This window comes from Carcharodon carcharias, chromosome 5 (genome assembly GCF_017639515.1).
Source record: "Carcharodon carcharias isolate sCarCar2 chromosome 5, sCarCar2.pri, whole genome shotgun sequence".
Taxonomy (NCBI): Eukaryota; Metazoa; Chordata; class Chondrichthyes; order Lamniformes; family Lamnidae; genus Carcharodon; species Carcharodon carcharias.
Window position 1 is genome coordinate 36515550 of NC_054471.1, and position 14265 is coordinate 36529814.

General features: G+C 42.2%; 1 protein-coding gene across 1 annotated transcript in view; it reads left to right on the forward strand.

The window, feature by feature from the left end:
- The first annotated feature begins 4067 nt into the window (after nt 1-4067).
- The window catches only part of LOC121277699 (TOG array regulator of axonemal microtubules protein 2-like), a 47433-nt gene continuing 37235 nt past the window's right edge, over nt 4068-14265 (forward strand). The window contains exons 1-4 of the mRNA XM_041187335.1: nt 4068-4130; nt 6372-6528; nt 7738-7887; nt 10077-10218. Of these exons, the coding sequence (XP_041043269.1) occupies nt 4068-4130; nt 6372-6528; nt 7738-7887; nt 10077-10218 (512 nt within the window). The remainder of the gene's footprint in view (nt 4131-6371; nt 6529-7737; nt 7888-10076; nt 10219-14265) is intronic.

Below are 14265 nucleotides of genomic sequence, written 5' to 3' on the forward strand. Positions count from 1 at the left end.
GAATTTCTCATATTCATGCATGACTGCCAAAAGCTCTCTTTCTATGTTGGCATATCTGATCTCAGTTGATGTTAGAGCTTTGGCTTTGAATGCTATTGGTTTCCCTCTTGTACCAAGGCTGCTCACAGTCCTCTTGTATAAGCATCTACTTGCAGAATGAGGTTTCTTTCTGTTAGGAGACTTGTCTCCTTGCACTTTAAGATTGTTGAAAGTCCTCAGGTGTGACTTGGACCACTGGTACTCAAGATCTTTTGTAGGTTTGCTGTATGTTCTGACATAGGAGGTATGAAATAGCTCATGTACTGGATCAAGTGAAAGAAACTCCTCAGCTCTTTCTTGTCTCTTGGAGCTTCTGTCTCAGAGATGGCTGTGACTTTTTCAGAATTCAGTTTGACTCTGTCAGGTGTGCAAACCATTCTGAAGAACTGGCATTCTGCCACCATCACAATTTATCTGTGTTTAGCTTGAACCCAGTTTTCCTGGTTCTCTCCTTCATGTAGATGGTGGACCTGATCTTTATCATTTGCACCATCAATCTGGATATCAGAGATCAGCTAGGCCAACTGCTGCTTTACATCCTCAGTGTGTCTCGGCTACTTTCTACTGGAACACATCTGGGCTTATTTTAGAGCCACAAGGTTCCAACAGGAATTTGTACCAACCTTTGATGCTTCAACAGTGAAGATTCCTCTTCCTGTCGAGCTTCATGTTCCAGTCCCATTTCTGGCATCGGGTCTGCTGAAAAGTTTTGCCCCTGTAAATGCTGGTGTGATCTCTTCCAGTGTTGGGATGGGGTAGTGATCCTTCTTAATGGCTTAAGATCTTTGGGATCCTGGCACACTCTTAGTCATGCATTTGGCTTCTCTCTCACCACAATGAAAATTACCCAATCTGCAGGTCCTATGGTTCCAGCCATCAATTTCTTTTCTTCCATCTTGTGGGGGGTCTCTTTCAAGCTTTCTTTTAGTTATGTTGGTACTTTGTGTGGGGATGACTCATTGGTATCATTGTGGACCAATAGTGATGTAATTACTGAAAATCTTCAAAGCATCCAACCATCTCATCAAAACACTCTGGGTATAATTGTACCAGATCTTCCCTGCTTGTGATTGGAGGGCACTTTTCAATGCATGTACTACCTTCAACCATCAGTGTCACCTCCTTCATCTCATGGTTTACTGAGGTAAGCTGCAACTCCTGAACCCAAGAATAGCAGGATCATCTGTTTCAGTAATGTAGAACATACAGTTAACACCTTTTCCTTTGTGTGTCCCTCTGATTTGGGTTGTTCCAACTGGTGAAGCTCAGTTCCTCCCTAGTCGTTAGCATTATGTTGCTGAGTTTCAGAGGACCTTTCTTTGGGTAACCATTTTCTTTCAAATTTTCAGGGAAGATCTTATAGTCTGAGTGGGATGATGTTACCTGCTGCCTCCGGTATCAAGCTCCAGCTTCACATTTATGGTTGTGGGCTTGTTTCTCACCCTCTTCAATGACCTGAAAGGTTGTATGAATTTCTTTTCTCTGGGAACTATCACATCCAGCCACTTCATGCAGTTGTATGTCTCCTATGCCTATTGTGTCCTCAAACTCATTGTCATCTTCCAAGATATGGATATTTTCACTCTTTTTACTTCTCATTCACCCCGTGCTTTGTCTCTGATGACTTGTTTACCATCCTCTTTCTTTGTTCTGTGCATCTTTCCCCAGCGATAGGGCTTTCTGCAAGCTCTGCAGCTTCATCCAAATGTGGGACATTTTCTTCTGCTATGAACTCAAGTGGTCATCTGCAGCTCTTGCACATATTTCTCCCTGTATAGACAGCATTTTTTTAATGCTGTTTCATTGCTTCAGCTCTCCTGGTTCTCTCCTTCATGCAGATGCCTGCCTATCTCTTGCCTTAACTGAAAGCTAGCCATTTGGGCCATCAGCATCTTCATCTGCCTACTAGTGGTTTCATGTGCTCTGGCAGTGTCAAAAGCTTGTGATATTGGGGGCTTGTCCTTTCCAAATAAACCTTTTTGTACTTCAGTGTGTGCAGACCCCCAAATGAGTTGATCTGGCAGCATTTCATCTATGTCCTTAAATTTACATTTTCTGGTTGCAATTTTCAATCTTGTTATGAAATTGTCGACAGGTTCACCAGATTCCTGCCCCAGGCTTTGACATTCATATCAGTAGACCTGACGATTTGACTTTGGCTGGAGATATGTGCTGAGTTTTTCAAAAGTTTTGCCTGTGTTTCTACTATTGTCTTCCCTCAGCTCCCAGCCACTAAACAAATTTAACCCTTTACTTCCTGCCTGCAAAAGGATGTAGTTGACTCTTTTCTCTTCACCAGTGCTTTTTAGAAAGCTATCAAATGTCAGTCTGCACTTTCACTTAAATGTTCCAAATGCCTTTACAATATCATCAGTCTCCCGTTTGATCATGGGCTGGAGCTGTGTGTTTATTGCTGCAGCAGCGGCTATTTCATTTTCGCAGGATTCACTTAGTTTCTCTCTCTCTCTATCTCTCTCTCTGGCACGAATTTGGGTTACTTTTTCAACATAATTCAGCATTAAATTAATTTAAAATGTTTGGAGTTTTACTCACAGACACCCCGCTGCCACCATGTTATTTCTTCTGGCCCCCATAAGTTAAAAATAATCGCACTTTAGACTCAAAATGCAGGAGCTTCATCGAGTGTATTTCTTGCTGCTCTCCATGTGGCTGATGGACTGATATGTTATTGCTTGGCAAATGACTGCACTGTGACAGTGGATTTGGCACTCCAGGATATTTATTCACATAACAATTAGTTTCTAACTCTTCATGAATAATATAGTGATATGACAGAGTCCATGCTAACTCCCTGCAGCGCAATCCAATCAGTCCCACTCCCTGAATTGATCCACAAGTTTATTTCCTTCAAGTGCCCTTTCAATTTCCTTTTGAAATCGTTGATTATTTTCAATTCCACCTCCTTCCGGGCCAGCAAGTTCCAGGTCATTACCACTCACTGCATAGTAAAAGCTTTTCATCAGCATGAGGTCTTGCCCAAAATCTTAATTCTGTGTCCTTTACACCTTCCACTATCAGCTAATGGGAACAATTTTCTCCTGTCTACCTTATCTAATCCTGTCATCATCTCTATCACCTCCATCAAATCTCCCCTCAATCTTCTTTGCTCCAAGGAGAACAACCTCAGCCTTTCCAACCTAACCTTGTAATTAAAAACCCCCATTCCTGGAACTATTATCTTATTGAAACAAATAAGATTTTGAGGGTGCTTGACAGGGCAGATGCTGAGAGGATGTTTCCTTGTGTGGGGAATATAGAACTAGGGGACATGGTTTAAAAATCTGGGATCTCCTATTTAAGATGGAGATGTGGAGCAATTTCTTCTCTGAGGTTCATTCGTCTTTGGAACTCTCTTCCCCTGAGAGCAATGGAGGCTGGGTCATTGAATACAATGAAGGTGGAGTTGAATAGATTTTTGACTGACAAGGGAGTCAAGGGTTATGAGGGGGCAGGCACGAAAGTGGAGTTAAGGCCACAAGCCATGAACTTATTGAATGGTGGAGCAGGCTTGATGGCCCTGCTCATATTTCTAATGATCTTGTTATGTAATTCATTCTGATAAATATCCTCTATGCCGCTCAAGGGCCTTCACATCTTTCCAAAAATGACACGAGCTGTATGCAAAACTCTACTTGGGGCCTAACGAGAGCTTTACAAAGGTTCAGCTTAACTCCCCTGCTTTTGTTCTCAGTGTCTCTATTTATGAAGTCCAGGTTCCCATGTGCTTTTCTAACCATTCCTTCTATATGCCCTGCCATAAAAGATTGATGCACATGCTTCCCCAGGTCCCTCTGTCCTTGCACACTCCTTAGAATTGTACCATTAAGTTATATTGCCTCTTCCCATCCCTTCTGTCAAAATACATCACCTCACACTTCTCTGTCATTCAATCTGCCATCACTCCAGCAGAGCTCTGTGCAGTCCAGAAGACACCATCTGAGAAGGTCAAAGCTGAAGAGTCACCGCTGAGTCAAACCATGATTATCTCATTCAGACTGAGTACAGACATGGTTCCAGATGTGAGCAAACAGGAGCCAGAGGAGGATGAGGAAACAGAGAATGAAGAGAGGGTGAGTATTGCTGGTGGCATTGTTACTTCAAACTAGACTGTTATAGGACGGGAGGAGACCATTCAACGCATCGTGCCTATGTCAAGTCTTTGAAAGACAAGATCCAATTAGTTCCACTCCTCCGCTCTTTCTCAATTGCCCTGCCAACTTGTCCTTTTCAAGTATTTATCCAATTCGCTTTTGAAAGTTACAATTAATGTGCTTACTCCACCCTTTCAGGCAGTGCATTCCAGATCAGATAAGCAGGAACATTAGCCATTCCTTTGGAAAATAAGAAACTGAAAGGGGCAGGAGAGGAAGGGGATCTTGGGATACAGGTGAACAAATCATTAAAAGCAGCATCGCAGGTCAGCAAAGTTATTAAAAATGGTAATTAAACACTGGAATTTATTTTTAGGGGTATAGAACTCAAAAGCAGTGATCCAGCGCTAGCACAGTGGGTGTACCTACAGCACATGGGCTGCAGCAGTTCAAGAAGGCAGCTCATCACCACCTTCTCAAGGGCAACGAGGGATGGGCAATAAATGCCGGCCCAGCCAGCGAAGCCCACGTCCCATGGATGAATAAATAAAAATCCAGCTTCAATGAAAGATCAGCAGAAGGGTTAGGTTGGTTATGGAAATGGATAAGGAGTAGTCCAGAGTCAAAGATCTTAATTGCGGGAGGGTGAGAATGGATCTGCCTCAAGTAAATTGGAATCAAAGATTGGCAGGCAGAACTGTAATGGGACAATAGGCTGCCTTTAACTCGGAGATGGTTCAGGTACAGTAGACGTACTGACCTACAAGGGGGAAAAGTAGAGCAAAGTGAAAACAGAGCTCCTTGGATGATGAAGAAGATAGGAGATAGGATGAAGCAGAAAAAGAGGGTGTATGACAGATGTCAGGTTGTTAATATAGGCTGTAAGTTCTGAGCAGAAGTGAAAAAAAGTAAGCGAACCAAAGAGAGAATATGAGAAGGACCTGGCAGCTAACAAAAGGGAATCCAAAAGTCTTCTATGGGCATATAAATAGTAAAAAGTATGTTAAATTGCATAGTACCCTAGTCAGACTGCAATCGAGAACTAGCACAGTTCTTGTCTCCATACTATAAAAAGAACATAGAAAGTATAAAAAAAATTTACAAGGACAATATCAGAACTGAGAGATTGCAGCTATTGGGAAAGATTGAGTATGCTGGAGCATTTTACTTTAGAAAAGAGACTTAGAGAAAGTCTGGTAGAGTTCTTGAAAATTATGAATGGACAGGACAGGGTAAATGTGGAGTGAATGCTTCCACTTACGGGAGATTCCAAAACCAGGGACCAAGAATACAAAGTAGTTACTAATAAATCCAATAGGAAGCCAAGGAGAATGGTCTTTACTCAGCGAGGCGTTAGAATGTAGAACTCACTACCACAGGAAGGCAAACAGCTAGGAAATTTTCATAGGTAAAATAGACAAGTACGTGAGAAAGAAGGGAATAGAAAGACATGCTGGGGGCCTGAGATGAGTTAGTTGGGATGAGAAATGACTCATGTGGAGCATAAGCCTCAGCACAGGCTAGTTAGACCAAATTAACAGTTATGTCTATGCCATATACTCAGTGTAATTTTATGCAGTAACTGATAGCAGACACGTAGGAACACCACCACCTAGAAGTTCCCTTCCAAGCCACACACCCTCCTGACTCAAAATATTTCGCCATTCCATCACTGTTGCTGGGTCAAAATCCAGAACTCCCTTCCTACACCACATGGACTGCAACAGTTTAAGAAGGCAGCTCACCACCACCACCTCAAGGGCAATGAGGGATGGGCAATAAATGCTGGCCCAGGCAGTGAAGCCCAGATCCCATGAAAGAATGAAACAAATGGAATTAAATCAAAAATCCACTTAGCACATGGAGACTGATGTCCCCAGTATTCTAAGGCAAATTGGATTTTGAATGTCTTTAATGGTTTTTATCTTTGCTGTCAGATTATTCCATAACAGTTTCACTCTGAATGAAACATTCTTCCTGAGACCTGTTCTAAATGTGCTGCATTTTCCCTGGATATTAAGGTGCACTTGAATAAGTAATTAAACTGTCAGTGCAAGTCACTCCATTGATCATTCTATCTATGGCGCTGATATAAAGAGCTCTGATTTCCTAACTTTGCCTGAGGTGCATTGAGACCCCTGCTTATATGCAGGAATTGAAATTCCAGGTCCAAATCATTCAGAGCTAAATCTTTTATTCTCCCTCACTAATTTTCCACAGTTATGTCACATGACAATCTCAAAGTCAGCGCAGGAGAAGATGCGTCAGAAACAGAGAGAAGAGATGGAACAACGACAGCAACAAAAAGAAAAAGAGCTGGCACAGCAGCTGAAGGACCGACTGCAGGAGGTCGAGCCTCGCAGTGCCTCTCTCTCTGGTAACCGGGCAGAAGGCATTGGGGAGATTGAGTGTGGTGGGGGCGAGGAGGTTCAAAGGGAGTGGGGGGGGTGGGGAACATTCTGAGATGGCTTGGAGGAGGGAGAGATTGTGGGTTGGGAATTTGAACTGTGTCGTAAATCTAAACTGAAATCTAAGCTCAGTTCATCTGCTGCTGCACAAGGTTCTCTCTCATAATTTCCACCCATGTGTGGATTGAATTTTGTTATGTGCACTGATATCAAGGTAATGTGCAGATGTGCACCACCAGTAGAAACAAAACCAATATATAATATATTTTTTTAAAAAGTTACTATAGGTATGGAAAGAGAAGAAAGAATACCACCCCCAGCTATTGAAGCGGTAATATGCTAGTCTGCAAATTACCAGGTTTACTGAATTCAATTTTAAATTTACCATAATAGCCTTTGAACTCATGACCTCTAGGTTTTAAGCTCAGCACCATAACCACTACACTATCACACCTGAGAGAGGAACGTGTCAGTTTTTATATTGCAGCTTGTATTTTAACCATTTGACAGAAGAAAATTGGTAGCGATGGCTCAAGGCGAGAATCTTTTGTTACAAATTGGCAAGCCCAAAATAGAAAGAGCTAAGGAGACTTGCCTTTTGAATTGATAGAAAATATGGAAAAAGGGCAGCTTTTGTCTTTTCCAGCTTATTGAATGTTTTCTTTAGATAAAGCTGCCATGAAGAGTGACAAAAATAGCTCAGTAATTTCTTCACATCAACAAACATAATCAGGCTGAGGTAAAGTGTCTTGTTAATTTGGAGAGAAGTTGTCTCTTGTGAACTGGAGGGTGTTGGTCAGAGAGACACAGTGTCCCTGTAACTTAAGTGAGCATTGTTGCAGCTCTTGCCTCTTGTGCATTCCCCACTTCTTTCACTCCACCAATGGTGGCCGTGCCTTTAGCAAGCCCTGAGCTCTGGAATTCTCTCCCTAAATCTCTCCACCACTCTCATCTCCTTAGAGATGACCCTTAGAACAAACTTCTGGTAACCTGTCCTAAAATCACTTTATGTGGCTTGGTGTCAATTTTGTCTGATTCATATCCCTGTGAAGCACCTTTTATTTTGGGTTATATTGTGTTAAAGCTGTTACATAAATACAAGTTGTTGTTGTTGGGGTTAATATAACAAAGCATTGCAATTGCTTGAACGTTCCACCCTCCTGTGTCTTTCTGCACAGTTCCAGAGTTGATGAACAGCAAGGAATTCAGCAAGGTCAGCCTCAGCTCTGGCCTCAATAATGGCAACTCACTGCGCAAACGAATCAATCGTCCCTCACTGCCAAATATCCCAAGTATTACTCAGACCTACATGTCTCGACATTTCTCAGGTAAGAAAATGGCCTAATATGACCAGCAGTGTCTGACCACAGCTGGATTTGTTTACAGTGCATCTATGGATGAGGGTTGCGGGGAGGTGTAAGGGACCTGAGTGAGATGGTGGTTAAACGTGAGGAAGTGATAAATTAGGCTACATGCTGCTCAACTATTTCTTTTTTGATGTGAGCAATTATTTCTGTCATTTGATGCGAGCATCACTGACAAGGCCAACATTTGTTTGCCCATCCTTAATTGCCCTCGAGATGGTGGTGATGAGCTGCCTTCTTGAACCGCTGCAGTCCATGTGGTGTAGGTACACCCAGAGTGCTGTTAGGGAGGGAGCTCCAGGATTTTGACCCAGCAACAGTGAAGGAACAGAGATACATTCCAAGCTGAGATAATGTGTGACTTGGACAAGAACGTGTCCGTGATGGTGTTTCCAATGTGCCGACTGTCCTTGCTCTTCTTGGAGAGTGGGAAGATCACTGATGCATTGTAGGACCCATACAGAATGGAAAATATCCCCTTCCTGCAAACTAATGTCCCTCACCTTGGTGTTTATACTCACATTCATCACAGGGCACAGATTGGTCATGCTCTCACTGGAAAAGAGAAGGTTCATGGTTGAAATGCAGTTAGTTCTGAGAATTTAGATAATATGAACCATGACAAGATGCCTCACTTAATCCTGAACAGTAGAACCAGAAGATAGAACCTGCATTTGAAGGGATGCAAGTTCAAAACCAATTGGTGGAAAACATTTCAGTGAGTGAATGGTCAATTTGTGGAACAGACTCTCCAGAGAGATGGCAAACACAGTTAATATTAATTCATTCAAATTGGAAATATTTATTTCAGAAAATAATAATTTTGGATGGAGTGCATTTGTTATTTGAGACAGCAAACCGGAAAGTAGTGGTAAATGATTGTTTTTCAACCTGGAGGAGGTACTCTGCTTCCCATGGGTCTGTACTGGAACAACTGCTTTTCTTGATAATATACTAATGACCTAGACTTTGGTGCACGGCCATGATTTCAACATTTGCAGATGACACAAAACTTGGGAGTATTGTGAAGTGGGGATGACAGTGATAAACTTCAAGAGGACATAGACAGGTTGGTGAAATGGGCGGACATGTGGCAGATAGAAGTAAATGCAGAGAAGTGGGTGAGACATTTTGGTTGGATGATTGAGGAGAGGTAACATAAAGTAAAAGGTACAATCATTAAGTGTAGAATGAGTTCAGGAAGAACTCATACCTGGGGGTATATGTGCACAAATTGTTGAAGGTGGCAGGGCAGACTGACAAAGCCATTAAAAAGGCCTAAAGGATCCTGGACTTTATAAATGGAGGCACAAGGAAGTTATAATGAACCCTTAAAAAACGCTTGTTCGGCCTCAGCTGGAGTATTGTGTCCAGTTCTGGGCCTACACTTTAGAAACTATGTAAAGGTGTTAGAGAGGGTGCAGAAAAATTTCATGAGAATGTTTCTGCGAATGAGAGATTTCAGTTATGTGAATATTTTGGAGAAGCTGGTTTTGTTCCCCTTGGAGAAGAGAAGGTGGAGCGGAGATTTGATAGAGGCATTCAAAACCACGGGGGTTTAGAATAGAGTTAGATAGAGAGAAACTGTTCACATTAGCAGAAGGAGCAAGAACCAGAGGACATCAATTTAAGATGATTGGCAAAAGAACTATAGACAATATGACAACATCTTTTTATGTAGTGAGTGGTTAGGATCTGGAATGTGCAGCCTGAGAATGTGGTGTAGGAAAGAAATATGCATCTGAAGATAAGATTCGCAGAGGGAAAGGGCGGCGAATGGGACTAGCTAAGTTGCTCTTGCAGAGAGCCAGTACTGACACAATGGGCAAATGGTAGCCTCCATGCTGAATCCATTCTATGATTCTATGTGGTAGGTTTGGTGTGCTTGAGAAGAGTAGCTGACTTTGGACCTATGCTTTCCAAAATTCTCCACCATTGAACTTTTCCTGATGTCATGTCTCGGTCTGTTGTGGGCTAACTGATAGAGATTGATTCAGCAACCCATGTATCATGTGACTACCAGGACTGTAGACAGTGTAGAAGGCCAATTAGATTGATCTTAGTCAGTTTAGTTATCCTATCTACCTATGTATAGGGTTATATTTCTTTTGAGGCTGGCTGGTGTGACTCTAACATGCCTGTTTGTTCCTCAGCCCACTCGCTACCTGGCTTGCCCCTGGATTCCCTGGAAGGAGATGAGGAAATGGATGAGGAGGAATTCATGGAGATGAAGTCATTTTCCCGTCAGGAGCAAGGATTGACTGAGGCACTGAAACTCCTGGCTAACAACGACTGGTCAGAAGCACTCCTGGATTTTAAAAGTATTCTTTATTTCATGGCAGGCGAAAAAAAAATTAATTCAAGAGCCTAGGCAGAATTTTCCCCTCACTATACCCAGAGTGAACGGGGAAGAATGTGGGTTAGGGAGCCAGTCTGCCAGCTCCCTGGCATTTACAGAGCTTTCAACTGGAAGTGAAGGAGGATGTCGATAATATATCCACCCTAATATGGGCAGGTACATTTGCATAAAATGCAAATGAAGGAGATACATCACAAGGTCTATTCCCCATCATTTGTTTTCTGTTGCAGTGTTGAGCACAGGTTTGCTATGGCAGCATGGGTTACCATTTAAAATCACAGGCCTGCCTTAGCCTGTGGATCGATCACAGGGCGATCATTAGCCGGAGGGTGGGGTGGGGTTTGTCGCCATTTTGAACAAGTTAGAGGAAAGAATCTTGGGGATAGTGACAGCCTTACGGTGTTTCGGAAGGCCTCTAAGGCCTGGTGCAACCATTGATTCGCTTTCTGTCTAGATGGGGTCTGCCCACTGGAGGCTTAAATCCAACAGGAGCCCCCCAACCCCGATAATCTTATCCATTATCCTGATCCTGGAAAATTGTTTAGGCTGCTGAGGCACATAGCTCCACCAAAACTGTGGAGAAATTCTGCCAGTAGAAGAAATCATGATTCCACAAAGCCGACAGCACAGAAACAGGACAGTCAGCCAGCTGATCTAAGCTAATGTTTATGCTCCACATCAGCCTGGCTGAGGTGTATAGAGGTGGAAAGAAGAAAGAGAGCAAAACCACGTGTAGCTCTTCTGTAACTCTGATTGTATAGCCATGCAGTCAGTGTTTTATATTTCATTCACTTAATTCTAGCAGTAGAGCTCAGTATCCTTGTCTGCAATCTCTTTGGATCATTTACGGATTTGCACCCCTGTCTTAAGCTCTGAGCAATTGCATTTTACCATATGAAGGCAACAAGTGCGGATAGAACAATAACGGGCCTTATTTCTGATGCCAGTTTTGGCCATGGTGGTGTCCCATTTTCAAGTAGTTGGCCACTACCTCTATACACGTGGTGGATGAGACCAAGAGTAGATCCTACGAACTTGAAATTAAACTGTGCGATTGTAGAAACTGAAGGTATAGTGCCTCCTACTGCCTATCGGGGTCATGTGATTGTTCTTGGTAGCTGTGACCAATGAGCCCTAAGCACGAGTCATCTGGGTGTTGGGGGGTGGGGGGAGGGGGTGGGCGCAGAGCTTCTTATTGAGGTCCTGGTTCAAGCATGTAGCATCTGAAAAACTTTCTATAATGAAGTTATCTGCCCCTGGTTGAAACCTGTCCAGTCCGTCAAGTCATTACATTTGGCGACGAGGGTAAAATATCTCCGACCTTGCAAATGTGAGTACCTTAAATCTAAACAAAAAAGAAAAGACTCTTCACCAGTGATGCCTCTCTTCACCAGAATCGATCTTTACTATGCGCCTATGGTATACGGGAGCCAGTATATAGAGCCCCTTGGTTTTTATTTCGTAGCGAACAAATTTACCACAGGGGAAGAGCAGAAAGCAATCCTTTTGAGTGTATGTGGTAGTAAGACGTACAATCTTATCAGCAGCCTGATGGCCCCAAACGCACCCAATTCTAACTCCTTTAATGAATTAGTGGACCTTGTGAAAACGCATTACCAGTCAAAGCCGTCTATAATAGTGTAGAGGTTTATGTTTAATTCCAGAGTGAGGCCCCTGGGAGAGTTGTGTAGTTGACTGAACACTGTGACTTCGGAGACACACTCAACTATATGCTGCAGGACCGATTAGTTTGAGGAGTTCACGCCGACACTATTCAGTGCTGTTTACTTGCAGAAGTCAACATCGATTTGAAGCGCGCCATGAAAATAGCCCTCATCATGGAAAGTGCTGTGAGAGACTCACAGGCTTTACAACATGTACAACATGGCGCTGTTCTTCATGTGGATGGGAACCTAACGCTGGGGTGGTGTGAAAACCAGAAACACAGCATCGAAGCAAAAGGCAATGTACACTGTTACAAAAATGAAAAGACCTAGCAGAAACATTTCAGCAGCGACTCTGAGGTTAATCTGTTATAAATGTGGGGGTGACCACGTACCGGACACCTGCAGATTCAAGGAGGCAGAATGCCATTACTGCCATAAGAAAGATCAAGTAATAAAGCAATACAGGGTGAAATCGAAACAGCCTATTAAGCAGCAAGCCAACATGACTGAAATGAATAATATAACAGAACCTGAAGCTACCAGTACTGACATCTATTCTCTGTACAACATCACAGCGGTAAAAACCGAATCTATTACTGTCACAATTCAAGTTATTGGGAAGCCACTAATAATGGAGGTAGATATCGGAGCTACAACCACAGTGCTGGGAGAGCACACATTTAAATACATAAATGAAGGTACTCAGCCACTGGATCTGGAGCTAACAACGGCACAATTGAAGGCATACACTGGAGAATCCATACAGGTAAAGGACAACAGACAGCCCAGCTTCCAATGATCATAGTGACAAGTGAAGGACCTAGTCTTCCGGGCCGAGACTGGTTACAAAAAAATCAAGCTCAACTGGTCTGAAATATTTCACTTAAGAACAGGAGTCCCTGAGCTGTTAAGGAAATACAACAGTGTATTTCTTGATGAATTAGGGAAGTTAAAAGGATTGCAAATAAAAATATATGTGGGTTCTCAGGCAATACCCCATTTCTTTAAGACCAGACCTAAGCCTTATGCCTTAAAGGAGATGGGAATGCAGAACTGTGTTAGTGTTATGACACAGCCAATGGTAAAGGCTGAATTGTTCAAGTCCCAGAGGGAAACTTGAAATAACTGTCATAACCCATTTTTGCAATTTGTATTTTTCGAGATGCAGGCTTTGAGTTCAGTAGTAATAAGACCACTGAGTCTTGAGAGGTTTTTTATAAAACTAAATTAAACATTTATTAATACAAGAAAGATTATAAACACATACATATGTCCAGAAAATTACTACTATAATAACTGCAAAATTCCCCTAATTAACCTGACTCTCAGTTACACTCCTGTTAAGGCAACAGTAAATCTCATAGATTTAAACAGACACCTGGCAAAGCACAACTTGGATAGTCACATTCAAATGAGTTTCTTTCAGCTCTGGGTCCATGCAGACAGCAGCTTGAGGCTTACAGGCTGGAGACTTCTCACACATGTTGGATCTTAAGATGCCTCTAACTGACACATAATCTCCTTTCTCCTTTATACATATCTTTCTCTTTGAATGTAAATTTTCTATTGTATCACTAGGCTTTCAACTTTAACTCTTCTAACAATAATATCCTTTCATCCTACTAATTTTATTAGTAAGCTGAAAAAGAAATAAACACAATACTTGGTGTCTTCTAGCTAGGTGTAAGATTTCACCCGCAGTCTTGAATGCTTTCTTTTAACAAATGCAAATTTGCACTTCACCTTTTACCCTCCTTACATTTACCTAATTAACATCTCAAAACTACTATATATCAAAGCACCCAGACTAGCTGTCTTTAATCCAATTAAAACACACACACAGACCCCACTAGAGCTCTATTTTAAAAAAAAATAATTCCCAATAACATTATAGACATTAACACCTCTTCATGACAGCCAGTTAGAAAAGCTAGACATTATCCAACCAGTCCAGTTCTCAGAATGGGCAGCACCCATGTTCCCAGTGGTAAAACCTGGCCAAACTATATGCATTTGTGGGGCTATAAACTGACAGTAAACAAGGCAGCCAGACGAGATAAATATCCTATCCCGAGGATAGATGACTTATATGCAAAGCTAGCTGGAGGCAAATCTTATACTAAACTGGACATGAGCCATGCTACCAATAGTTAGAGCTGGATAGCATGTCTAGCGGGTATGTGAAAAATAACACATACAAGTGCCTATATCAATACACATTCCTACCCTTTGAAGTGTCGTTTGCATGTGCAATCTTCCAAAGGACAATGGAAAGTCTTTTGCAAGGATCTCCCCAAATGGTAGTTTACCTAGATG